The following is a 27,700-nucleotide window of genomic DNA, read 5'->3' on the forward strand; positions in this document are numbered from 1 at the left end:
TAACAGCGCAGCGTCTGCCACTAAAGTTGTATGTTTGTCCTCAGACATCATCATCATATCCTACCTCCTTGGAGAGTGTGGGGGAAGTGCCCTGACCTTTCTGCTAATGCCTCCGCGAGACTGATGCTTAACCGAAATGTCTTGACCACGATTGTATGGATTGATATTGAGCGTAGCGCCGACATTCGAGTCCCGCCTTCAGGCTTTGATGGTTCCTAAACGTTTCCCAGAGCACCATTATCGACCCAAAAACGAACACTTAAATAAATGGACAAATTCCGCCGTCACTCGTGGTGAAGCCAAAACATGGCAAACATAAACACCAGCTCACCATCACCACGTAAGCGAGCGCTGTTCCCACTTCGCTCAAATCTTAGTGGTATTGTATTCTCTTAGAATACACTTTGCCTATTAAATTGACATTCATGTGATGGGTGTGATGTGCTGCCAAAGCTGTATCAATTCCTCATTGTCTCAAAGTTAACTGCTGACTCCATGTCAGGTGTATAAGTCGGTATTGATTACTGAAGTCCTTATCAATCTCTCTTAAATCTGCTGAGCTGTCAGAGAAGGAAGGAAAGGATTGGTTATGAAAGAGGCGCAGCTGTTGGGGAGGCAAGACGAGAAGCCCCACAGTTCTCTGAATGAGGAAGTCGAGCTCTCTTAAAGAAAGAGATCAAAGATCAGCGTGAATACTACCACTATAAACTTTATACAGGAGCAAGACCTGATTACGACCTCCTGTTTTGTTTAATTCCAAGAAATTAGCTCAGTTTTAGAGACAGCGCAATACATTCATTATTTATATATATATATTTTAAAAAGTCCCCAGAGGCATTTGCACACTGTGGCATTACAACACCGGAGAGCAAATCAACCAACTGCTTAACACGACCTCGATCTCTTACGAATCAAATCAAAAGCATCGACATGCATAATTGTCCCAATAATGGCTCATGCAACATTAGTTTGAATAATTCTGCAGTTCGGTCCCTGATAATGAATAAGGTTCTTTATGTATCCACATTGTGCTGCTAATGACCATTAAACACAACATGCATCAGGCATCCGTGCATCACCAGGCCACCCTCTGTTTAGGAAACAGGGCCACAGGGGAGAAGTAGTAACACAATCCAGTTAATGGAGGGATTAATTCCTGGCTGTTGTGCTGTCTTAACTAAAATTATCCCTGTGTGTATCCATCCCTCCTATCCAAATAAAGCGGGCCGCGATGGCTGACAGCTTGTTCTCTTCGAAAATTAAAAATAATTAAAAAGAAATAACGACGGTGGCGGAAATGCCAGTGCAGTGTAGGGTTTTAGCACTTTGATTTGAGATGGGATTCGCTGCATTAAAAGGATTAAAATAGAGTTCTAATCTAGTTAAGCAAACCTCCCTCAAACCAACTATAAAAATAGACGGAGAGGAAAATGACTGTCAAAGTCCCAGAGGGAGAATGGTGATGAACAGCACACAAGCAGCTGCCGCAATATGCTTTTTTGGCTTCTGGTCTATGGTGTCACAATCCTTCTGACACCAAGCACTTTGCCATCTGCACACGCGCGGACATCAGCGCTGTAAAGGGACCTCTTTATGGCCGTTGTTGTAACGTCGAGATTAAATCTGGGAAACCGTCTTAGTGTGACCTGATGACACTGTTGAGTCTCTCTCTCATTTTTTTTCATCCATTCGCTAAGACAAGAAAGGTTATCAGCGAAATGCATTTTCTGAAACGTCCTTAGCTCCACATTAGGTAGGCAGGAGGTGGTTGTTTTCTTCTTCTGGACAAAAACATCACTAATGCAGCGCACAAATATTTACCACCTGATGAATAATTCCGGTCTGAACCCACCGACACATTACTGCTGCAAATTAATTGCGGGCGGTTTTGGGGAGATATGAAATGAAACCTCAGGCTTTGTCTTCTTTATTTATTTATACCTTTAGCTCTTTGGATGTACTTCCACAAAAGGGTTAAACCTATTTCTAATTCTAATTTTCTCAAGAAAGCCACGAGGTATAGAGAGTCTAGACAATTCATAATTTCTTCAGAATGCTGGCCTATGCTTTTAAAAGAGCCTGAGTAACACAAACACTTCAAGTCCTCTGCCACTGGTTCATACCTCTTTCAGGTTCAGCTCAGCTTCTCGAACACGCCTGGAGGTCAAGCAGGTGTGGCTTCCCAGAAGGTGCATTTTTGCACTTTTGCATATTGATATTTCAGTTTTAATCACATTTGAAATTTACCCAAAACACAATAAAACTGATACCACAGGACTGTATTGCTATTTAGTCCCAAAATACCGGGACTAAATCATAAATTTTTAAATCATAAATTTATGATTTAAATCATAAATTTAAATCATTACATTTATGATTTAATATCATAAATATTAAAGAAAATCATTATCTCTATAAATATTCAATATTCTTCCTTTAAAGTTCCCTTAAATAGCTCTTTGTTTAAGGCGATTGCCAGCTGAGGAAGTGCAGGTTTCAGTACTGACTCGTCTACAAAGGAATGCACATTTTGAAAATTCTTGTAGATTTTTATGCCCTGGTTAAGATAAGACTACTAAAAAAATGGGTTAAGATTTATTTATTTATTTAAAACAATTTTTTCTGTAACTGTTGCATTGAGACAGGATGCAAGCTGCAGTCTCCTGCATCAAACTGCATATGCTACACCCCCCCCCCCTACTGCTTCCTGTGCTCCATAAAGGGCACACTATTTCCAGCATTTGCTTTGAGTATTTGCGCTGGACATAAATCATGCAAAGAACAAACATCCAAATATGAGTGTAATACACAGGCTTTCTGGACTGGATATATAGTTAAAGGATTATTCCTTCGGAAATAAATCTTAAGGTCATTCATCTTACCAACAGTGTGGAGCACTGTTGTGTGACCCACCTTATAAGGACTGCCACACATTCTCATTTTCCTGCTGTACGTCTCAACTGGCTCAGTAATGCAGGAGATTTCATTCTTAGAAGTTACTGTGGCTCTGAGCTTTTATGTGTAAGAAAGGGATGAAAACATTTCCCTGGTTGTGCAACACAACTAAGAAGTAGTTTTAACGAGTTGAATCGAAAAAAGAAAAACTTTTTTTTGCTTTATGTGTTGCTTTGCGTTGTCTTTTCTGGAGGCACCGGCATTCATGATGTCAGAAGGTATGTTGAACAGATGCCGTCAAACCACCTCTGGCTGTCTGGTACATCTTCTGTGCACTCTAAATGCTGTCAGAGGCCACTGCTCTGCTCCGACAGAATCTCCTCAATTACCTTCTCACCTGGATGGCAGTGATGGACAGCTGGTGGGAGGGGGCAGGACCTGGAGCGTTGTCTCCAGGTGTGTCTTCCTCTCTCACGCACGCACTCACACACATGTGGATTTGCTGCTTGGAGAGACAGCACTCAATTTTTATCCAATAATCAAACACATTTAGTATTTATAAAATGCATTTAGTAATTCTGTTTTTTCATCCACATTTTAATCACTTGAAAGCCCGCTTCCTCTAATTTTCACCGATTTGTTATGTTCTTCATTTAGGCTGTTTGTCATTGATGGCTCACAGCCAATGAGCTCATTTTTAGCCTAATTGCATCTCTCTGTTATTTCAAATAGCAAACGGCCATAAGCTAATACTAAAGGTAGGACCAGTGGTCCATCTTTTCATCTTTGTGCTTTATCCACGTACTGTGATACATACAATCATAGTTATGCCAAATATGAAAGTCAGTTTTGGCAATTCAGAGGAGTTTGATTATGGATTTACAGATTTCTCTATCTAGAGTTCTTTAATTAAAACAAAAAAGCCCTTTAGTTGCTGTAGTTTGAAAAGCCATCAGATCAGCATCAGTTACTGTTGTTTTACGTGCTTGTAATGGAACTGGATGTGGAAAGTTTTCACTTTAGAAGATTTTCTACACTACATGGCGTCACCAAAACAACCTTTGGCTATATCCTGCATTTTGAAGCAGCAGAGTTTCTCACAAAATCTCTCATTATAAGAACAGCTTGACATCTTGGGAAAACAACCTTTTTTTGCTTTTTTGCCAAAAAGTTCTAAGCGATCAATACCACTGTGGCCACTCTGTCCATTAGATATAAAGTTACTGCAGCAAAGAAAAAAAGAATAACATGACATGAAATAGTGAGATGTAAATATGCTGAGAGCTGGATTTAATTTTTAGTCATTTAATCAATTTTTAAGTAGTGTTTTTGCATTTGTGTTTTTTTTATGATTTTCATGCAGTTCATCGCTGATACTGTACATTTTATGTCTACTTCTATAGTACTATAGTCACTCATCTGCCTTCACAGGAATATAAACATGAGTGTTATTTGTAATCCATAGGGTTTAATATGATATCAGCCCACCCTTTGCAGGTATAACAGGTTTAACTCCACAGGATGTAGGAGTGTGTTTATGTGAACCATTGGAAGCCTTCTTCAGAGGTGCAAGGTCAGACACTGTTGGAGAGAACCTGGCTCACAGTCCTCGCTCTAATTCATGCCAAAGGTGGTCTCTCAGGTTGAGGTCAAGACTCTGCAGGCCAGTCAAGTTCTTCCACATCAAACTCGCTCATCCATGTCTTTATGGACCTTGCTGGTCCTCACTGGACCACCTCACTGGTGTGCAGTCATATTAGAACAGGAAATTTTCATCCCCAAACTGTTCCCACAAAGTTGGATGCATGAAATTATCCAAAATTTCTTGGTATAGTGAAGCATTAAGAGTTCCGTGATTTTACGCTATTTATGATTTCATGGCCTTTCGTTCCCAATCGCTTCCACTAACAGCTGACTGGAATATTTAGGAGTGAGGAGGTGTCATGCCTGGACTTGTTGCACTGGTGGCACTATGATGTTTGTAGAAGCAGTCTGCATGCCTAGGTGTTTAATTTTATACACCTGTGGCCATGAAAGTAACTGCAACACCTGAATTCAATCATTTGGATGGGTGAATGAACACGTTTGGCAGTATAGTGTATATCCTTTATACATTCTTACTTCTGTATACTCTCTTTGTGCAGATCACAACATTATTTTCTGCAAACCTAACTGAGAACACCGCATACATTTCCCTCTTCACGCGCGCTAACACGTGAGGCGCTTTACAGCTGAGCTGCCCCATGGCCCATCACACAATAATCAGGACAAACTTTGCCTTCGCCCTCATAACAACTTTTAATCTATCTGGAACATTGTTGAAAATAATGTTAACAGCTTAGAGAGGGGATTATTAGAGCCCACTGGAGGTCTGCACTCCACTGTTTTCTTCTTTTACAGTGCATTTCACCAGATGGTACCTTAATGAGCCGGAGCTGTCAATGTTTAAATTACAGAGAGGGAGGGATAGAGTGGCAAGCAGTAAAACGACCTTTGCGAATTTGAACAAGGTCATAGTAAAGTGGTCAGCAGACGCTCAAAATAGCTGTAGAAACCGTGTGATTAATGTTTTTGGAAATTAAATGAGGAAAGAGAGTGACCTCTTCTTGACCAATCAAATGGAAAGCTATCACACACGAATGATGTGGATCGCCTTTTTTTTCCCTCTTTCTATCACCAACTATTATCATCCCTTCAACTATTAAATATATACTATTAGCTTTAAAAGAGAGCAGACATAAGAGCAGCTCTTCGGCTGGAGTCCATATTTACCCATCAGAGGGGATGTGCTTTCTCATAGAGGCTGAAAAGTGTTTGACTGATAAAACTTTAAACACTTCTCTGCTTGGTCAGCAGCTTTTTATGGGTTATTCGGCTCAAACAGTAAAACACAGATAACTACTGATATAAATCAAACTATGGTATAAAACCATTTGTTTTAATGTTTCATCAAATTATGGTCTTTTATGCCCAGGCTAGGATTCATATGCTGAAAGCTATTAGTGCCACATGGGGCTGGAGTGGATGGATGCCCCTCGAAAAATAATTCAACACTACAGTGAAAAATAGGCACATAAGCACACTGTAACAGGACTAACATAGGCCCTGTGCTCTGGTAAGTGGCCTCGGAAACCTCCGTTTAATGCTCCTGAAATGCCCCCACCGCGTACAATTTTAAAAAGCCCATTATTTCTCATGATATTCGTCCCTCTGAGTTTATGGTTCTGTGACGGCACATGACTCAGTGTGTTGAGCTTACGTGTCTCATTTATCTAGAAACAGGAAATAACATTTCAAATGTCTGTGAATGAAGTGTTTCATAGTCTTTCTGTAACCCATTCCTGCTAATTACCCATTCTTTTTCTAAGCATCTATGTTGCATACAGTATCTTTAGTTCATTATATTGTATTTCAAGTTTTTCCTTAGAGGAGGTATTACTCTTGTTATTTCGGATTTCAACATCTATTTTTTTTATTTTCCAAGTTGTACAAGTCCACAAGTGACGTTTTACTTTGCATTGCCTTATATGCAACAGAGAATCTTCACCAGCTAATAGCACTAGCTGGAGCGAGGTCTTCTCCTAGGGAAGCTACCGAGGAAACATACTAGTGCTGTTGCTCTTCCAGTGATCATCACAGGGAATGTGACATATACATGTGCTTTATGTAAGATTCTGCTGCACTCCCACGTGCCAGATCACACAGTGACTGTACCTGGCTTCAGGACTTTCCAGGTTAGCTTCATAAAACTTGCCTCTACATGCACACCACCAACCCCCCCAGCAGGGCCTCTTGCCAACTGATAAGGTGTGATATCACATGAAAATTCATTACCCAATTTCCAAAAGTCAAAAAACAGAAGCAATGTAATAAGTTTAGAGGTTTTAGAGTATTCTCATATGTATTCCCCCAAACTTCGTAACTAAAGTATGGAAAAAACAATGAAAAAAATAAAATGCGCATTGTTTTGTGGTCTAATAAATCTCTTACATTTCCCAAAATATAAATGTTTTTAACCATCTTCTTTCTAATATACTCAGTATGTGATTTCCACGTCAAATTTTTCATCTACTATTACACCCAAAAAGCGAAATTTAGTAACTCTTTCAATTAATTCTCCATTAATGGACACAATGACTTCTTCCTCCTTTGCACAATTGCCAAATATCATGAATTTTGTTTTTGTCAGATTCAAAGATAATTTATTTACATCAAACCATTTTTTAAATCTTAACATCTCAGAAATCATAATTTCAACCAAATCTTTCAAATTCTCTCCAGAGCAATAAAAATTTGTGTCATCTGCAAATAAAATAAAATTTAACCTTTTTGATTCGTCACAGATATCATTAATATATAAATTAAAAAGTTTAGGTCCCAAAATAGAACCTTGAGGAACGTCACATACAATCTTCAATCTTTCAATGTGGATTTGCTGCTTGGAGAGACAGCACTCAATTTTTATCCAATAATCAAACACATTTAGTATTTATAAAATGCATTTAGCAATTCTGTTTTTTCATCCACATTTTAATCACTTGAAAGCCCGCTTCCTCTAATTTTCACCGATTTGTTATGTTCTTCATTTAGGCTGTTTGTCATTGATGGCTCACAGCCAATGAGCTCATTTTTAGCCTAATTGCATCTCTCTGTTATTTCAAATAGCAAACGGCCATAAGCTAATACTAAAGGTAGGACCAGTGGTCCATCTTTTCATCTTTGTGCTTTATCCACGTACTGTGATACATACAATCATAGTTATGCCAAATATGAAAGTCAGTTTTGGCAATTCAGAGGAGTTTGATTATGGATTTACAGATTTCTCTATCTAGAGTTCTTTAATTAAGGCAAGGCAAGGCAAGGCAAGTTTATTTGTATAGCACAATTCAACAACAAGGTGATTCAAAGTGCTTTACAGAGACATTAGAAACAAGAACAAATAAAAAGCATGATTTAAAATAGATTAAAACAAGCAAATAAACTAACTAACTAATTAACAAACAAACAAACAAACAAACAAACAACAGTATATAAAATCAAAACAGATAAAATCAGAACAGTAGATAAAATCAGTAGTTAAATGTAAGTTTTGAAATTTAAGCTTAAAGTGTGGATTTGGTGCTTTATTCAAATGCAGCTGAGAACAGGTGAGTCTTCAACCTGGATTTAAATAAACTGAGTGTTTCAGCTGATCTGAGGCTTTCTGGGAGTTTGTTCCAGATATAAGGAGCATAAAAGCTGAATGCAGCTTCTCCGTGTCTGGTTCTGACTCTGGGAACTGATAAAAGACCGGATCCAGATGACCTGAGGGATCTGGATGGTTCATACTGGGTCAGGAGGTCATTGATGTATTTTGGTCCTAAACCATTCAGAGCTTTATAGGCCAGCATCATAACTTTAAAGTCTATCCTCTAACGGACACACTGAAAAAAATGTTTTGTTCAATTTACTCAATTTTTTTATGACAAGTGGTTGCACGAAATAAATTTGTTTGAATCCAGAAATATTTTTTAAGTACACTGAATTTAATTTAAGCGAGTAAAACCAACATATATTTTTAAGCTACTTTAACTTAACTGTTGTGGATACGTCTTAGTCAAATATTATTAGTAAGTCCAACTAAGGTCGTGTTAAATGTACCAGAATAATTTGTTTCCTTTACACTTATGTCCCAAACTTATATTCAAATCAATCAAATTGTTAATTTCTCTCTATTTCAATTAAGTTAAGTTTACTTAAAAAATATTGCTTACCCTGATTTGTAGTTTTTAAAAACGTCAATAATGAGAACTACAACATTCTTTCACATCATTTATTAATGCAAAATTTGTTGCAAACAGAATAAGAATCCACATCTCTAAGAAAAATTGCTGCAATTTGTATAATACAAATTACAAAACTTTTGCCTATGAACTAGTAGCTTTAAAAAGCTGTATTCAAACAAAACAGAAACAACAGACAAGAGAAATGTTAACCAATGTTTCTCTTCCTCTAAAAAAAAAAAAAAAAAACTCCTTACATAAAAGAATAAAACACTACCAGCAGTATAATGTATCACAATTAGAAACTGATGCATCCACAAACTAACCAGTTTCAGACTTGCTGTTCTGCGATCCATATTTAGAAATTGCATTTTAATAAGGTAATTAGACTTAAAATTAAACTTGTGTTTTCCTTACTGCTTATTGACCACTGTCTTTCCATTCTAGTCCTTCCTTGAAGATTCTGAATGTTTTACATATTTTCTGACCTAACATACTCGCTTCAAAACAATTAATAGTCTTTAAAGTGTTACCAGTGTGCTGCAGTGTGGTAATCATGAATGGTTTTTTTTGTTTTTTTTAAATTCGGTTGAGTTAACACTGATTATACGCAGGGCAGCAGCTATAACTGAATAATTACAAAGTTGCTCTTCAAGCTACTCAAATGTACCACACGTGAAACATTCATTATTGAAAGTTAAAATGTTCAATCGAAACATAACACAGAACAAATGATGGTTGTACAAGAGTTTCACTCCTATTCACAAGAGCACCAGTCATTGGTAATTTACATAACAGCATTCTCTTGATGTGTTATTTTAGAAATCTTCCTATCCAGTAGCAATTTTGTTCTTCAGCCCAAAGACTTTGGGGGAGAGCTTTTCACCATCGAATCCCATCAACACTTTCTAAATGAATTCATAATAGTCCTTCAATTCCTTGGGGAAGGCTAGGTTTAGTGCATAGATTACTCCAAGCATCAATGCACAAGCTTGGGCCAGAGATCCAATGTTGTCCATGACTATCTCCCCTTCAACAAATATTCCAATGTCATCATAATGTCCATTTTGTCCATCCTCCCTGTTGATGACATAAATGCCCATGGTGTGCTTCTTCAGGTCTCTCTGGATATCATCTCCTTCAATGTCCTAAACATTTAATAAAAAGGTAAAAGAAAAAACAATTAACTCTACAATTAAATTCCAATCTAGTCGTTTGTGTGTGTGTGTGTGTGTGTGTAATACACACACACACACAGATATCTATCTAAAAAGTGTGTGTATAGACGACTTGCTTACAATGACTTAAATGACTTACAAAGAACTCCCGAATAAGGCTTCCGTCCTCTTCACCAAGGTAGAGGCAAAGTGCCCTGAGAACTGCTTCCCTTTTCACTTTAACATCACTTTCAGCCTGTTTAAAGAGAGTTGCTGATTAAACCAATTTGGAAAAAAGAACAATGTCTGACATTCGCAATAAGTAAATTTTATCATATGTCAGTTCAAACATAGTAAATAAAATTTATATATGAAATTTCAAAATTTAGATTGCTTGGCTGGTCACCTAAAACGGCTTATTGGACTCACCAGTGACTTGCCACTTAAGACAAAAGAAATCCAAATAGAATTTGCAATATTCAGATTTACCTCTTGCATGATCTGCAAGTGGTGGGCAAGTTTCTGCCCAGAAACACCGCCCTTCTTCTGGAAAACTGTCATCAACTGAGGTGTAATTCTGTCTAACTGTGCCGCGAAGGTCATCTCCAGTTGAAGTGTTGTAATACACTGGAATTCAGCATTTACCTGTATCTCTCTCTCTCACACACACACACACACACACACACACACGCACGCACGCACGCACGCACGCACGCACACACACACACACACAGAAAAAAAGAAGACTGGTGCTTAATCATTGGTATGATTATTTTGTTATTTCTTCATTAAATGCTACAATGCAATTGCCATCACTTCATAAAGCATGATTATCATATGGGTTAGTATACAGTGCATGAAGGATGTTACTACTGTTAATCAAAGAAGAAATGAATGGCATCAGTCCATTTAACGGGTTTAAAGGGTTTTAAAAAGCAGATATTTGTCTGTTTCAGGTGGTTGGCAACACATTTTCCTGTGCTCTTTGTCCACTGGTGGGAGTGTCTCACCTGTGAGGTCAGCGGGGCAGAACTCTGCCATCAGCAACAGAGAGCAGAGAAAATTTAGATGTGCAACTAAAAACATGCTTGCCATGTAAGCCCCAAACATCTCTGAAATTGCTCTGCAAACTTCAGAGTACTTATACTTCAGGAGTCCTGTGGGTACCGTAAAGACTCATGTATGCAAACAAACCACATTTTTTTTTGCAATCTGATCCTTTTTCTCTTGGCTGTTTCCTTCAGGGATCACCACAGTGAATGATCCACCTCCATCTAACCCTATGCTCTGCATCCTCTTAACTCACAAGAACTAAATTCCTGTTTTTCATTTCACTTTCGCAAGTTTTTTTTTTCTTTTGTCCTGGATAAAAGAAATTTAATCATATATATTAATTGATATTAATTAATATCAATATTAATAATCACAAGAACCCTTAAGATGAGATAGATAAACTTGTCCCTGCAATACTGTGACAAATACTGTTGTGATAAATATGTAAGGAATTTGCATGTACTTACCAAAATAACACCATCTTCTTGAATAAACAGTAACACATAAGGGGAAGAAAATCTGCCAGAAAAGGAAGACAAATAAAAAATAAAAAAAACTTTAGAAAGACAAACAATTACCGTTTCCAAGCCATTAGTGCATTACTTCATGATACTCCCTTGTAACAAAACAAATCTTACTTGTGCCTCTGTGCAAACTACAGATGGCACGATACCACTTTTTTATGTCCGATACCGATATCATAAATTTGATTATCTGCCGATGCCGATATGAATCCGATATAGTGTATTTTATAATAAATAAAACTGTTTTTATAAATATTTTGCTGCATTTTGTATAAGTTCATACTCAGTTTTAAAAACAAAACATTAAAGCTATTCTGTTATACCTGTATGCAAAAAATACACTGCACCCAAAATATTTTATACTTCAGCAATACTGATCAACCTAAAAAACTTACACCATCCTCCTTATTCAGGTATTCTAAACAGTACATAGAAATATTAAACTAACTAATAGGACTGCCAACTCCCAGCAAAAATATTAGGAAATCACCCCGCACCCTCCGCCTGATAATGCTTAATTGACGTAATCTACTTTAATGCACAGAAATCAATTATTTTTCTATAATAATTTGATTCAACATTTTTCTTCAATACAGTTGCAGACAGCGCAGACAGCGTACCTTCCCAAAGGAAAAAGTGCTATATGTACTACTATTACTAGGGCATATATTAGACTTAATATTTACTACATACAATAATGGATCTCTATACATTTAACCAGATCACCACTTTGGTAGTAAGATTTAGAATAATTATTTATTAAAAGCTAGACATTTTAAATGAGAATAAGAAAGAAAATTATGTCTTTGTGCCCCCCTTTCCTTGTTAATGCCCTACCTGGCCCCTGGCAAAACTTTGCTAGATCCGCCCCTGCACAGTTACCAGCTGTCAGCTACCTAAAAAAGGATCCTGGAGTTATTTGTCTCTCAGAAACAGTTCATAACTTCCCTTCAACTCATTCATGTGACCTAAAATGTAAACCTGTTTCTTCATTACCTGTTCAGCTCTAATGATTCAGTAAAAACTTCTCCTGGTTTCACCTTCATGTTTCCTTCTCACCACATATCCAAACTATCATGACCAGCAGCTATTACGGCTGTGGCTCCAGAAAACATAAGCGGATACTAGAAGTAATATTAAAAAAATTCTAGCAACAGCTTATCAAGCTTAAACGTGCTGCTGTTGTTTATCTGCCGTTTTCCTCTTTCTAGCGCAAACTGGGTGACTAACAAATGAGAGAGACTAGCGACAGAAAAGCCGATCACCTGATAATCGATCAGTTTCATGATTGAAGTAGCAACAGGAGAGGGAGGGGGGAGAATGAGGGAAGAAGTTTTAGCTGTTCAGCATGAAGACACCGAATAACTCCAGCTTTGTGTCTTTTTTCATTCTAGCTGAAGTACGAAACAAATCGCTTCCTTTCCCCTCAATACAAAACTCCGACAGCCAGTCCAGCTGTGGCTCCATACATCGGTTGTTAAGCTCAACATGGAAATACTATGCAAACATAAAGAGATGAACTTACACACTTGCTTTACTTCTCTGTGTTAGTTTTCTCTGAGATTAAATGCAGCGGTTTGGAAGCACGTAGCGAGGCTTTAAATGCTAAACCAGACCGCTGACAGGTCTTGCACTCAACAGCTCTATCAAGTGAAGCAACTTCTTTTCTGAGTTAATTTCAGTCCTGACAAACCTCACTCTTTTTGGCAACCACTGAGTTATTCTCCTCCACAGTTTACAACCATTATTTTTTTCTGCACAAAAGACGTTGTGCAACGCCAATCCTACTTATTTCCTACTGCACCCCTGACTGTGCAGGTGCGTTCAGAAGCCCCCTCCCCCGCCCGACTATTCCTTAATGCCAATGTTGTGGCGGGAGGGACGATTTCTCCACTTAAAACTGCAGGCGACTGTACAGTGAACTTTACAGTTAACTACAGAGAAATTGCCTCGTTCCATAATTTGTTAGTACAAAGTGTGCCACAAGAACTAAGCTAAAAACATATGACATTTTAACGCATCAATACAATTACTCTTAAACCCCCGCGGAGCCATCATTTTGTGTTTCTACCTTTAAAAGCCGGAGAGCAGTCAAATGCTGGAAGTGGAAGCTAAATTGGCTAGTCATTCATATGTATATAAGGTTGTTAAATAGGAATTCAGGAGGGAGGGGAGTGGGGGTGTGTGATTGAGGGGGTGGGGGAGTGGAGTGTTTCAGTTTGCCATCTTAGGGAGAAATCAACACACATGGGTGTAGGTCCTTTGTTGCTGACATTTATTGATAAAAACAGTACAAAAACCAACCATTTGTACACATATTTACAAATAATAATAAAAAGCGAGTGAGTACATTACAACATTTTCAGCAATCACTCACAATCCTGGCACTGCCATGGTATCTGTAGTCTGCATTTACCACATGTGTATCTGTAGCAGTGAACACATCGCACAGTGGCCTGATTTTTCTTGCATTCTGTGGGTTTCCCAGGTTTGCTGACCAGCAGTCATTTACAGATGGAACCCTGTTAACCCCCCGCAAGATCACAATTGCAATAAATGCCATTAGTTCAGGGAGGTCCATGAACCAATGAACATGCTCCGTTTGCTGTGCATGTTGAATAGTCCATTCTTGAATGCTATGAAGCATGTCAAGAGTGATGAAACACAGGAAGCTCTGAAGGCGACTCGAGATACTTCTCCTGGCCTTAGCCGTTGGCTCTCCATCTGCAGCGTACGCTTCTATTGGGGTGAAAGGTAGTGTAAATGACTGCTGGTCAGCAAACCTGGGAAACCCACAGATAATTGGAACTACAGGGAGTGCAGAATTATTAGGCAAGTTGTATTTCTGAGGAATAATTTTATTATTGAACAACAACCATGTTCTCAATGAACCCAAAAAACTCATTAATATCAACGCTGAATGTTTTTGGAAGCAGTTTTTAGTTTGTTTTTAGTTTTAGCTATTTTAGGGGGATATCTGTGTGTGCAGGTGACTATTACTGTGCAGAATTATTAGGCAACTTAACAAAAAACAAATATATACCCATTTCAATTATTTATTTTTACCAGTGAAACCAATATAACATCTCCACATTCACAAATATACACTTCTGACATTCAAAAACAAATCAGCGACCAATATAGCCACCTTTCTTTGCAAGGACACTCAAAAGCCTGCCATCCATGGATTCTGTCAGTGTTTTGATCTGTTCACCATCAACATTGCGTGCAGCAGCAACCACAGCCTCCCAGACACTGTTCAAAGAGGTGTACTGTTTTCCCTCCTTGTAAATCTCACATTTGATGATGGACCACAGGTTCTCAATGGGGTTCAGATCAGGTGAACAAGGCGGCCATGTCATTAGTTTTTCTTCTTTTATACCCTTTCTTGCCAGCCACGCTGTGGAGTACTTGGACGCGTGTGATGGAGCATTGTCCTGCATGAAAATCATGTTTTTCTTGAAGGATGCAGACTTCTTCCAGCTCTGAAATATGGCCAAACTGGTGGCAAGTGGCATCTTGGCAGCTGCACGCTTGACTTTTCTCAGTTCATGGGCAGTTATTTTGCGCCTTGGTTTTTCCACACGCTTCTTGCGACCCTGTTGACTATTTTGAATGAAACGCTTGATTGTTCGATGATCACGCTTCAGAAGCTTTGCAATTTTGAGACTGCTGCATCCCTCTGCATCCCCTTCTCATTACAGAGATGCACATCACCTAATATGCTTAGTTGGTAGTAGGCTTTCGAGCCTATACAGCTTGGAGTAAGACAACATGCATGAAGAGGATGATGTGGACAAAATACTCATTTGCCTAATAATTCTGCACTCCCTGTATGGCACGAAACCGCTTCCAAGACATCATGCAACACCTACGCTTTGATGACAAGTCCACCCGCTGTGATCGAGCAAAGACTGACAAGTTTGCTGCAATTTCCAGTGTGTGGGGATCATTTGTCACCAACTGCATCACGTGCTACAACCCTGGTCTACATATCACCGTTGATGAACAGCTTTTCCCATCAAAGACTCGGTGCTGTTTCCTGCAGAATATTGCAAGTAAACCTGACAAGTTTGGGATCAAGTTTTGGGTGGCTTGCGACCTAAAATCCAAGTACATTTGCAATGTCTTCCCATATCTTGGCAAGGACCCCAATCGTCCCACTGGGGAGAGACTTTCTGAAAATGTAGTAATGAGGCTGATGGAACCATTCGTAGACAAGGGCAGAAATGTTACCACGGACAATTTTTTCACATCGCTTTCACTTGCGCAAAAACTTCTTAGACGGAAAACCACCATCCTCGGCACAGTCAACAGGATTCGCAGGGAAATTCCTCAATCCACTAGACAGACAGATCGCAATGAATTCACCACTCAGGTATGTTGCAGGTCTTTTGTGGTTCTATGTTTATGTGTTTCATTGTGTGTAAAAGGGCTATGGAAATAACAATTTATCTTATTTCTTAGGTGTTTTCAACCTCTGCTGCCACGCCATGCCAGGATTGTGAGTGATTGCTGAAAATGTTGTAATGTACTCACTCGCTTTTTATTATTATTTGTAAATATGTGTACAAATGGTTGGTTTTTGTACTGTTTTTATCAATAAATGTCAGCAACAAAGGACCTACACCCATGTGTGTTGATTTCTCCCTAAGATGGCAAACTGAAACACTCCACTCCCCCACCCCCTCAATCACACACCCCCACTCCCCTCCCTCCAGAATTCCTATTTAACAACCTAATATACATATGAATGACTATGATTTAGCTTCCACTTCCAGCATTTGACTGCTCTCCGGCTTTTAAAGGTAGAACGGTAGAAGCCTGGCAATCCTAGAGCAGTAGCTAATAGAGCACATAGCTAGCTTAAGTCAAATTCATGACAAAGTTCAGAGGTGTACAACTACTTAGACTTCTTTCTCCATGTGCACACGTCTTAAAGAGTCAACATGCTTTGACTGAGGTAAAAAAATAAAACAAAAACGACCGTAAAAGGTTTACTTACCGAAGCTAGACCACCTTTATATGAAGTTGTGCGATTAACTTGAGCCCGCTTGCAGCACACAAAGAGTCCGCTTCTTCAGTCCGCGCGCAAAATGGTGGCCTGTCCTAACGCATGCGCAAAATGGCCCAGCAGGAGGCTATGAAAAACATACTTAAGCATTTTGAGCTACATTTAATTAACTAAAATTAATTGGATTAAAACGCAGGGAATGTATTCTGGAGTTACTCGAATTATATATGTAGACAGGAATTACTCATTTGAATTGAAAAGATATACCAAAATATAATATGCTATATTTAAAAGGAGACAATATCACTTTTTTCAGTGCAGGCAGCCAGTGTAAGGACCTCAGAGCTGGACTGATGTGGTCCACTTTTTTGGTCTTAGTGAGGACTCGAGCAGCAGAGTTCTGAATGAGCTGTAGTTGTCTGACTGATTTTTTAGGTAGACCTGTAAAGATGCTGTTACAGTAATCAAGCCTACTAAAGATGAATGCATGGACTAGTTTTTCCAGGTCCTGTTGAGACATCAGATCTTTTATCCTTGATATATTCTTGAGGTGATAGTAAGCTGACTTTGTTATTGTCTTAATGTGTTTTTCTAAGTTTAGGTCTGCATCCATCACTACACCCAAATTTCTCACCTGGTTTGTGGTTTTTAGATGTATAGATTGAAGTTCTCTGGTGACCTGTAATCGTTTTTCTTTGGCGCCAAAGACTATTACCTCAGTTTTGTTTTTGTTTAGCTGGAGAAAATTGTGGCACAACCAGTCATTGATTTCCTCAATGCATTTACCAAGAGCCTGTACAGGGCCTCGGTCTCCTGGTGACATTGTGATATATATTTGTGTGTCATCTGCATAGCTGTGATAGTTTATTTTGTTGTTGTTTATAATCTGTGCCAGTGGGAGCATGTAGATGTTAAACAGAAGGGGTCCCAAGATGGAACCTTGGGGAACTCCACATGTGATACTTGTCTGCTCAGATGTGAAGTTACCTATTGATACAAAGTATTTCCTGTTTTCTACGTATGTTTTGAACCAGTTTAGTACAGTTCCTGAAAGACCTGTCCAGTTCTCCAGTCGTTTGAGTAATATGTTGTGGTCAACTGTATCAAATGCTGCACTGAGATCCAGTAAAACTAGGACTGACATTTTTCCACTGTCTGTATTCAGACATATGTCATTAAACACTTTGGTCAGAGCGGTTTCAGTGCTGTGGTTCTGTCTAAAACCTGACTGGAAGGCATCGTAGCAATTATTCTGTTTTAAGAAGTAACTGAGCTGTTGGGAAACTGCTTTTTCAATGATCTTACTTAAAAACGGGAGATTTGAGATCGGCCTGTAGTTGTTCATTTGTGTCTTGTCAAGATTGTCCTTTTTCAGTATAGGTTTGATTACAGCAGTTTTTAGTGATTCTGGAAACACACCTGATAATAAAGAAAAGTTGACGATCTGTAACAGGTCTGACTCTAAAGTCTTTGAGACCTTTTTGAAAAAACTTGTTGGCAGGACATCTAAACAGCAGGAGGAGGAGTTCAGTTGACCTAAGATGTCCTCCAGGTCTTTGCTGTTAATAGGTTGAAACTGTTTCATGGTGTTTAAACAGTTTTTTGGTGGACACAGTACATATCCTGGATCTGCTGTTGATGTACCAATTGCTTGTCTAATTTTTTGGATTTTTTCAGTGAAGAATTTGGCAAAGTCATTGCAGGCCATGGTCGAATGAAGTTCAGCTGCCACTGACACAGGGGGGTTTGTTAGCCTGTCAACTGTAGAAAATAAGACCCGAGCATTATGGCTGTTTTTAGTGATGATGTCAGAGAAGTAGGACCTCCTTGCATTCCTCAGTTGTAAATTATAATTGTGAAGTTTCTCTTTATAAATGTCATAATGAACCTGGAGGTTTGTTTTTCTCCATCTGCGCTCAGCTTTCCTACACTCTCTTTTTTCTTTTTTCACCAGTGTGGAGTTTCTCCATGGAGACTTTTTCCTTCCAGAGATAACCTTCACCTTAATGGGAGCAATAGTGTCCATTACATTTAACATGTTAGCATTGAAGCTATTGACGAGCTCATTGACTGACCCTCTGGACAGGTCAGGTGTTAATGGGAAGACCTGGTTAAAAATTGCACTACTGTGTTCAGTTATACACCGTTTTGTGATCACTGTTGTTGATATATTTGTGTGGGCTGAGATTTTACTTTCAAAGAAAACACAGTAATGATCAGACAGGCCCACATCAGACACAGTAACCTTTGAAATGCTCAGGCCTTTGGAGATCAGTAGGTCAAGAGTGTGTCCTCTATTATGTGTGGCCTCTGTTACATGCTGAGTCAGCCTAAAGTTGCCCAGAGTGTTACTCAGGTCTTTAGTCCCTTTGTCCTGAGGGTTGTCCACATGAATGTTAAAATCCCCAGCAATAATTACACAGTCAAAATCAACACAGATCACAGACAGCAGTTCACTGAGGTCATTAAAAAAGTCTGTGCAGTATTTGGGAGGCCTGTAAACATTAAGAAACACAACTTTGGATGGGGCCTTCAGCTGTAAAGCCACATATTCAAAAGACTGAAAACTTCCAGGAGATAGCTGCTTACATTGAAATGATTCATTAAATAAGACAGCAACCCCTCCTCCTCTCCTGCTCGCCCTGACCTCACTGATAAAACTGTAGTTAGGAGGGGTCGTCTCGATGAGAACAGCTCCACTGTTACTTTGGTCCAACCAAGTTTCAGTTAAAAACATAAAATCAAGGCTGTGCTCAGTGATTAAATCATTAATTAAAAATGTTTTCCCAGCTAGAGATCTAATGTTTAATAAAGCCAACTTAAGTGTTTTAGAGGTTGTCAAGGGTTGACAATTTGTTCAAACACAGTAAGAGAGAAATGAGACACTGGCAGACCGACTCAGAGTTTCAAAGACGTGCGCACGGGTGAGAGTCTCTGAGCAGACTAACACACCGAGCACCGTTTACTCGCTTTATTTATAAGGCAAAATGGGTTACATAATACTTCCTCTTTCAACTGAAGAGGGGAGAGCTCAGGCATTGTCTTAGCTATCTAACTTCTGCACACAAACTGAAAAACAACGACACAGCAGTATTCATGCTTATCTGACATCGCAGACACTGAAGTAAAGAATGCATGTATATGTCCTGTCTTTGTCAAACATCTCACACACTTAAGCAAGGAATACATTGTGTTCTTTTCAACAGTAAGCTTTACCGTGTGAAAATATATAAACACTTGATTATAAGGCATACTTGTTTCTACTTGATTATACTTTAATGATTTAACTAAAATAAAAATTCTCTTAACATTCCCTCCTGATGTTAATATATTTCACATGTTTTACTCAATGCATAGTCACTTGTTAGTCACATTTTCAACTTGCACGTCATTCAGTGAAATAATTAAACAACAAGCTTGTCAAGATTGTCATAGAGATTTTCTTCTCTCTCTCCCACACTCAGCATACCATACTGACGATAGGGATCCTCCATAACTGACTGAGCCAAGACATGGTTTCCTAACATACGCTTGAACATGTTTGTCATTATGCTTCTCAGACATGGGATAATACAAGCAATGAAAAGGCAAAATAGTAACATCACACTGAAAAGGGCCAACAGGCCTTTAATCAGTAGAGATTTCCAAGAGCCGCTCAGTTGTTTCAAAACATTCAAAGCATTTGTCATGTTTAATGAATGGATGTTATCAGGTATGTAGGTACAACATGTAGTGTTAAACAATACGCAGAGACTACCTTTCTCTGCGAGAATGATGTCTAAAGCCACTCGGTGCTGCATGACAGTGATGCGAATTGCATCAATTTCTTCATTCTGTCCTTGATTAATGCGGGTTGAAGCATTTAAAAATAATCCAAAACGATAGTCCAGGGTTTCTATCCGTAGTGCGTGTTTCCCTACTCCTATCCATGGAAACAAAGCGTGTATTACCTTCTGGCTCTTGGTCCAGAGTTTGAAGTCATCTGGTACATCAGAACCAAGATATGGATCATGGGGCTTGAGGCCTGTGCTACGTTTAGCTCTGGTGTTGCTGTTCACTGACATCTTAAAGGTGTGGTCAGATACCAGAACAGGGGCACAGAGTCCGGTGCTGTTTGGTGGCAGCATGAAATAGACTTTCAGGCCACACGCCCAAGCTGCGCCCTGTACCCAGTATGTACCTGTCGATGAGCCGATGCCATCCCAATCTGGTGCCGCCAGGATCATGGAGCAGTTTCGGTTTTGTCCTAATTTCTTCAGACCCTGGGGCGTACCTGTTTGTCCGGTTGCTCCTGTGAAGTTAAAGCACACTGGGTGTTGTATGTCAGGTGGCAAAACAACTGAGAATGATTTCAGTTTTCTATGGCTGACGTTTATATGCACCCAGTAGGCTTCATTGCAGGTGTAGTTTATATTTGGGTACTGGTGGGTGCAGTTTGTTATGTTGTAGATTAAAGACTTTACACTCTGTGGGACTATATATTGTGTAGTGTTGTGGCATGTGTTGCTGTTTTGGTCCTTTATGGATCCACCTATCACCATCACAGGTTTTCCTGGTGTTGAGCAGGTCCCGGTAATGGCTTTGTCATATATGCAGAGTGCTTCAGCCTTGGTTGGGGGTTTTCCATACACTGTGGCATGGAGTGCTGTCGTGGGCATATGTGAGCAGACATAGCAGTTTGCGGCATTGTCTTCTCTGTGCACTCTGTCATGGACATACCGGTACCATGCATTGTTCAGCCACGGGTGGTTGTGTTCTTTGTCTATCTCCTTCAGGTGCGAGTTGTCGTGGGTCCACCTCTTAGGTCGGAGAATAATTGGTGCTGTCTTGTGGGTTCCACTGGGCATCAACCAAAAGAGTGTCGTCATCAGGAGGATAGCCATTAGACAGAATATGTAGCACATGAGTAGTTTTCGTTTGATGTCACAAGCGCCCAAGCACAACAGCTTTGGGGCTGGAACTGGTGCTAGCATTGATTCTGAAGCTGGTTCTTCTTCTGGATTTATCAGGTTGTTTTCCTCAGTCATCTTGTTGAGATTTTATTCAGGCGTCCCTGGTGTTATTATTGGTTCTGCTCTTCGGTGGGATAGGTCAGTCTGATCTTCAGGGCGACCAGGCACACCCGAGCTCCCACGTGAGTAGCACTGCCGAGGAAGCACAGGGCGGGAAACCCGTTCAGCCCTGTCCTCCAGCAGGGGTTCACGTAAGAGTCAGGGGAACCGGCGTCTTATTGTGGTGCAAACACTTTCTTCACGTGGGATTGATGAATCCACGAAACTCGTTCGGCTATCTTACACGCTGTGGGTGTGGTAAGTAGCACCTGGAAGGGACCTTCCCACTTTGGAGCACTCCAGTTTTTCCGCTGGAGGACTTTAATCAGAATCCAATCACCGGGGTTCAACCTGCAAGAAACTGAAGAAAAGTCACTCGGCAGTTGATTGCTTAATCTCACTTCTTTATTCTCAAATAGTTTTGTCATCCATTCTGCCATTGTTGTTTCTGCAATAGATTTATTAATTGGCTCACTCATTATGGGGAGTGGAAAATGTCTGCCATGTACGATTTCAAATGGCGTTAGACCACCTGTTCCTTGAGTTATTCTCATCCATAATTTAACCAAGCTTAGACATTCAGGCCAAGGTTTTTTAGTCTCTTCCATACATTTCCTCAACCTTTGTTTAATTGTGCCGTTAGTTCTCTCGACTAATCCTGCACTTTGTGGATGATAAGAACAGTGATGTTTTATGCTGAAGCCTAAAGCTTCAGAAACTTTACTTATTACTTCATTTACAAAATGTGTGCCATTGTCTGATCTTATCAGAGATGGAATACCGTACGTTGGAATAAAATGATTACATAGACATTTTGCTACTGATATTGCATCTGCTTTTTTCACTGGGTATATTTCTGGCCACTTGGAAAATACATCAATTATCACAAGTGCATATTTGGAGGATTGTGATTCATTTAATTCTATGAAATCCATGTGGACAGTGTGAAATGGATGCGGTGGTATAGGGAAATGCCCTCGCTTTGGACGTAGATTTCCCTGTGCGTTGTGTCTTTGGCAAATCATACATGTTCTGATAAACTCTTGTGCTGAACTTTCAAAATTTTTTGTATAGAATTGTTTATTAAGAATATTAATCATCCCTCCTGATGACACATGAGTTTTCCCATGTGTCACTAAAGCAGCAGTTCTATGCAAAGATTTTGGAAGCACTGGTTTGCCATTACACATCATAAGGTTGTCTTTTAATTCTGCTCCATCTTTCACCCAAGATTTTTGTTCACTCAGCGATGCTGTTTTCTGTGCATCTGCTAGTATTTCTAAAGGTATTAGATCTATGGTTTCTGTTGTTAAAACATCAATTTGTTTTTCTGCAGCTGCTTTTGCTGCTTTGTCAGCAAAGTTATTTCCTCTCGTAATTTCTGTGTCATCCTTTTGATGAGCTGCACATTTGCATAGTGCTAATTCTTTTGGCAACGTTATTACTTCTAATAGCTTTTTTAGAAGGTTTGCATGTTGAACTGTGTTGCCTGAGGAAGTTGTCATTCCTCTGTTATGCCATATTTTAGCGAAATGATGAACTGCTGAATAGACATATTGACTGTCTGTATAAACATTAACACTTTGACCCTTATATAAAGTACATGCTCTGATGACTGCGGTTAGTTCTGCGCTTTGAGCAGAGTTTGAGGAGCTGAGAGCTTTTGCTTCTATCACTTTATCAACAGTTGTGACCGCATAACCCACACAATTTCTACCGTGAATGTCTTTTGACGCTGAGCCGTCCACAAAAACATTACTGAAACTGCTCTGGGGGGAGCTGTATATATCAGTGCGAGGTTTTGTATCTTCCTCTAATTTTTGAATGCAACAGTGTTGTTCTCCGTCCAGAGAAGTCGGCAAAAGTGTACTTGGGTTTAGCTGGCCACACTTCTCTATTTTTATGTGTGATTGTGTAAGTAGAATCCCCACATAAGAAAGTTGTCTTGCATGCGTGAGGAAAGAGAGGTTCGCTTGGAGCAAAATAGAGGTCACTGCATGTGGGACTTTGATGATCAATTTATGTCCTAGAACAATGTCTGCACATTTTTTAACTGCCTCTGCTGCTGCTGCGCATGCCTGAACACAGGTAGGTAATCCAGCAGCTACAGAGTCAAGTTTGCATGAGTAGAAAGCTAATGGACGTTGTTTTTCTCCAAAAGCTTGAGTTAAGACTGCTTTCATATACCCTCCTGCACCATCAACATGGAGAACGAAAGGTTTTCCATAGTCTGGTAATGCTAAGACGGTACATGTCTGCAGTGCTATTTTCAAATCAACGAAAGCTTTTTCTGCTTCTGGAATCCATTGTACTTTGTCTTTTAATGCTAGATCTTTACCATAAATGAGGTTCTGTAGTAGTTGAGCTAGTAATGCGTATTCTGGAATCCAGCATCTACAGAAATTGCACAGTCCTAAAAAACTCATCATTTGTTGTTTAGTTACTGGTTTTGGGGCATTTTGGACTGCTATCTTTCTGCTCTCTAACAGCTGCCTGCCTTGTCCTGTCAATTTGTGGCCAAGGTATGTTACTTCCTGGCTCCACAATTGCAGTTTATGCTGTGACACTTTATGGCCTTGCTCTGCGAGATGTTGCAAAACTGTTAATGTGTTTTCTTTGCACTCATCTTTTGTATGGCCTGTGATCAATATATCATCTACATACAACAAGAACTGCCCTGGGGCAGGGAGCGTACAAGATGACATTGATTTTCTCAAAGCCTCTGCATACAGAGTTGGGCTATTCTGGAATCCCTGAGGCAACCTTGTATAAGTATACTTTTGATTGTCAAAGGTGAATCCGAATAACTTCTGTGAGTCAGGGTGCAGAGGTACGGAGAAGAAGGCATTGGACAAGTCTATTACAGAGAACCACCGTTCTTTTGGTGTTACTTGATTTAGAATTGTGTGTGGATTTGCAACCACTGGAGGTATTTGCTCTGTTACCTCATTTATTGCTCTTAGATCATGAACTAAGCGATATTTTCCTGTATTAGCCTTTTTTACTGGAAAAATTGGTGTATTACACGTGGCTTCATTAGTTTTCACGAGAATACCTGCTTTTTGCATCTCTGCTATGACTGGTCTGATACCTTCTTTTGCCTCTGCACTCAAGGGATATTGTGGTTTTACAGGCCTATATGAGGTTGTAGTTTTCACCACTACTGGATCTGCTCCTTTTATTAGGCCTACATCCGTGGGTCCTTGAGACCATAATGTTTGTGGCAGCTTCTCTAGTTCTGGATGTGCTTCAATTGTTAATACTTGTCATTCATCTTGCTCTGTTGTGGCTAAATGTGTGGCTGGTGTGGCTGTCACCGGCCAACACAGCGTTAGCCTCATGCACCCAGTTCTACGGCCTTTTTGCCAGTCCTCACACTCTATTTTGTCATATCTGTCCATTTCTACATTTCTCAGCACTGTGCCTAACTCAGACCAAGGCGTTTGGTCGTTGCGTGCAACAGATACATGAGGGTTGCATATCTTATTTAAGCGCTGCACTGCATCTGTCTGTAACACTGAGCATACTGCATTACCACTCTGTGTCACATACAGGTGTTGTAGGACTAGTTTTTGCGGTCCTAGTCTGTGCACTTGTTGATCATAAATTTTGTCTGGACCTGGGACATATTTATACCACAAGGTGTTGTGATATTTTGCTGGGTCCTGTCTATGTGAGTGCTCAGGTAAGTACATATTAGCTTTGGCCTCTAATGGTTCAAGTTTTGGTAAATCTAAGGCCCAGTAATAATTTGGCTCACCTAAACCTTCACAAACAAAAATATCTTCAGTTTGGCTCTGACTTTCAGAGAGTAGGAGTCTGGCTTTCATGCCACTTTCTTCAGGAAAAACTCCTATTTTTAATTTTGTTAAAGCATCTCTTCCTAACAAATTTAGTGGACAAGATGGATCATAGATGCACTGATTTTTGCAGGCACGGCCACTATCTCTATGTGACATAAAAAGGGGGTCGGTTAGATGCTGTTTTGTCACATGTCCTGAGGCTGATTTCACGATTAAGGTATCTTTTGAAGAGGTTAAATTTGGGACTTCTACTGTTAGGACAGTTTTACAAGCACCTGTGTCGCAAAGGAATTTTATTGGGACCCCGTTAACGTGCACTATAACGGTGGGCTTTGCTTCTGAGCCTAGCAGCAGTTGTTCAATGTTGTAAACTTCCCCTTCACTTGTTTCACTTCCCTTTTCTTGTGCTAGTCATTCATCACGGCGTCTGCGCCTGTCATCTCCACCTTCCTGTTCTTGGCTTACATTTCTACAGTTTCGAGCAAAGTGCCCGATTTTACCACAGTTATAACATCTCATATCTCTTCTATCTCTTCTTTGTCCTGCTTTTTGCTTTCCCCTACTTTGCTTAAAACCTGCCGTGTGTTGCTGTCCTGAGAAGGCTATAAAGCCTGTCTCTGGATCAATCATGAAAACTCCTTCTGTTTATCTTTAGTTTCCTGCTTTTGGGCACGTTTAACAATGCGTTTATCGTTTTCTACCATCCACGCCTTGAAAAGGTGCCATTCTGCTAAGCGTTTTGCTTTTTTCTTTTGGCTCTTTTCCTCAAATAATTCTTTTTGTAAAGCAGCCTTTAAAGCAGTTATTGATTCTTGATTGCATTTGCCTTGCCAGGCTGGGCAATAAATTTTATGTGGATTTCTCCACCTATTTGCACTGACTCTTCCTGCATTTGGACAGTTTTTTTCCAACCATCCTTCATCTGCTGTTAATTTTACTTTAGTTTTAGAGTTACCCATTTTGAACTAATTACGTCAGAACTGTGACACCTTCTTTGGCATGAAAAAGTGAGAATGGGTTTTCGATAACAGCCTTCTACTCTCCCACTAATTGAGAGAGCGGTTATCAATTTTACGTGATGAAGCACAACCCTTTTTTCCACCTTTACCAATACGTGAGTGTACACAGGAAAACAGTTTGAGAAGTGGTTCGACCGCGTATTGGGTCGTAAAAACAACTCACTCCTCACAAACAAAGCGCGTTTCTATGATTTTTATTGAGATTTTCCGTAGGCCTATTTATTTGTGTAACACCTTCACCTTCAGCCACTCTTCTTGAGTGACCGGAAACCTGTTCCGTTGCAGCCACTCCCAGAGCGACCGGAACTTTTAATAGCGATTTTTCTAGAATTTCGCTCTTGCCTGTCGTCTTCTTAGTCCCGCATGGACACTGAGATCTGTCGGCGTACCTAGGTTTACACACTACTTAAAGGAAAATCTCAATATCAACGTATTTTAGCGCTTGGTGGAATGCGTGTCATATTCACCTCTACTGTGGCGCTGCGTTTTAAGATCCGGTGCTCATCGGGTCCTGGAGCCGTGAAGGCCGAACGCTGACCGGAGATCGAATTCACGTTCCCGGGTTTTTCGTTTTACTGATCAGATTTCTTCCAGCGCAGGCGTCACGACGTCAGGATCCGATGGAGACCGTCTGTGGAAAACTAGACGTTAAAATAACAGTCAGTTATCCGGCTACGAAGGACCAATTAAATGTCAAGGGTTGACAATTTGTTCAAACACAGTAAGAGAGAAATGAGACACTGGCAGACCGACTCAGAGTTTCAAAGACGTGCGCACGGGTGAGAGTCTCTGAGCAGACTAACACACCGAGCACCGTTTACTCGCTTTATTTATAAGGCAAAATGGGTTACATAATACTTCCTCTTTCAACTGAAGAGGGGAGAGCTCAGGCATTGTCTTAGCTATCTAACTTCTGCACACAAACTGAAAAACAACGACACAGCAGTATTCATGCTTATCTGACATCGCAGACACTGAAGTAAAGAATGCATGTATATGTCCTGTCTTTGTCAAACATCTCACACACTTAAGCAAGGAATACATTGTGTTCTTTTCAACAGTAAGCTTTACCGTGTGAAAATATATAAACACTTGATTATAAGGCATACTTGTTTCTACTTGATTATACTTTAATGATTTAACTAAAATAAAAATTCTCTTAACAGAGGTATTACTTGTCCCCTCGTGTTTGGGAGCAGTCTGTGGCACACAAGGTATGTTTACTATGTTTAAAGATCTTTTAGAGTGCAGCTCTCTGTGTTTTGACCAGGCCACATGTCTCCTGTCACCTAAAAGTACAGAAATTTTAAAACCTTCTAGTAAACAGGGTCCCAGCTTCTCCTGGGAAAAGTCACCACTGCCATAATCCTCGCAGCCCAGACCCTTCACACATCACGCATCAGACTGCGGAGACAGGGCATG

The 27,700-nt window shown here is 39.8% G+C and overlaps 2 protein-coding genes across 7 annotated transcripts; both read right to left on the minus strand.

Moving 5' to 3' along the window:
• Window positions 1-8,797: 8,797 nt before the first annotated feature.
• On the minus strand, window positions 8,798-16,496 carry LOC308395605 (uncharacterized protein). Of its 2 annotated transcripts, none has more exons than XM_080880521.1 (5): window positions 16,397-16,496; window positions 11,335-11,386; window positions 10,304-10,459; window positions 9,975-10,070; window positions 8,798-9,805 (listed from the first exon to the last, which is right to left on the minus strand). In XM_080880521.1, the coding sequence occupies exons 3-5, from the start codon at window positions 10,415-10,417 to the stop codon at window positions 9,566-9,568; spliced, it is 450 nt and encodes a 149-aa protein (XP_080736647.1). In that variant the 5' UTR covers window positions 10,418-10,459; window positions 11,335-11,386; window positions 16,397-16,496; the 3' UTR covers window positions 8,798-9,565. The 2 variants fall into 2 exon arrangements, with proteins under 2 accessions (XP_080736647.1, XP_080736648.1); XM_080880522.1 differs by having other exon boundaries at window positions 10,304-10,467; window positions 16,397-16,457.
• A 2,807-nt stretch (window positions 16,497-19,303) lies between these two features.
• LOC308395217 (uncharacterized protein) lies at window positions 19,304-27,437 on the minus strand. Of its 5 annotated transcripts, none has more exons than XM_080879975.1 (3): window positions 27,032-27,437; window positions 26,746-26,919; window positions 19,304-21,817 (listed from the first exon to the last, which is right to left on the minus strand). In XM_080879975.1, exon 3 carries the CDS (start codon window positions 21,430-21,432, stop codon window positions 19,810-19,812), a length of 1,623 nt encoding a protein of 540 aa, XP_080736101.1. In that variant the 5' UTR covers window positions 21,433-21,817; window positions 26,746-26,919; window positions 27,032-27,437; the 3' UTR covers window positions 19,304-19,809. The 5 variants fall into 5 exon arrangements, with proteins under 5 accessions (XP_080736101.1, XP_080736100.1, XP_080736102.1 ...); XM_080879974.1 differs by having other exon boundaries at window positions 27,028-27,437; XM_080879976.1 differs by having other exon boundaries at window positions 19,304-21,807; window positions 26,746-27,437.
• Window positions 27,438-27,700: the final 263 nt, after the last annotated feature.

Source organism: Rhamphochromis sp. 'chilingali' (assembly GCF_963969265.1).
Source record: "Rhamphochromis sp. 'chilingali' genome assembly, chromosome: 4".
Taxonomy (NCBI): Eukaryota; Metazoa; Chordata; class Actinopteri; order Cichliformes; family Cichlidae; genus Rhamphochromis; species Rhamphochromis sp. 'chilingali'.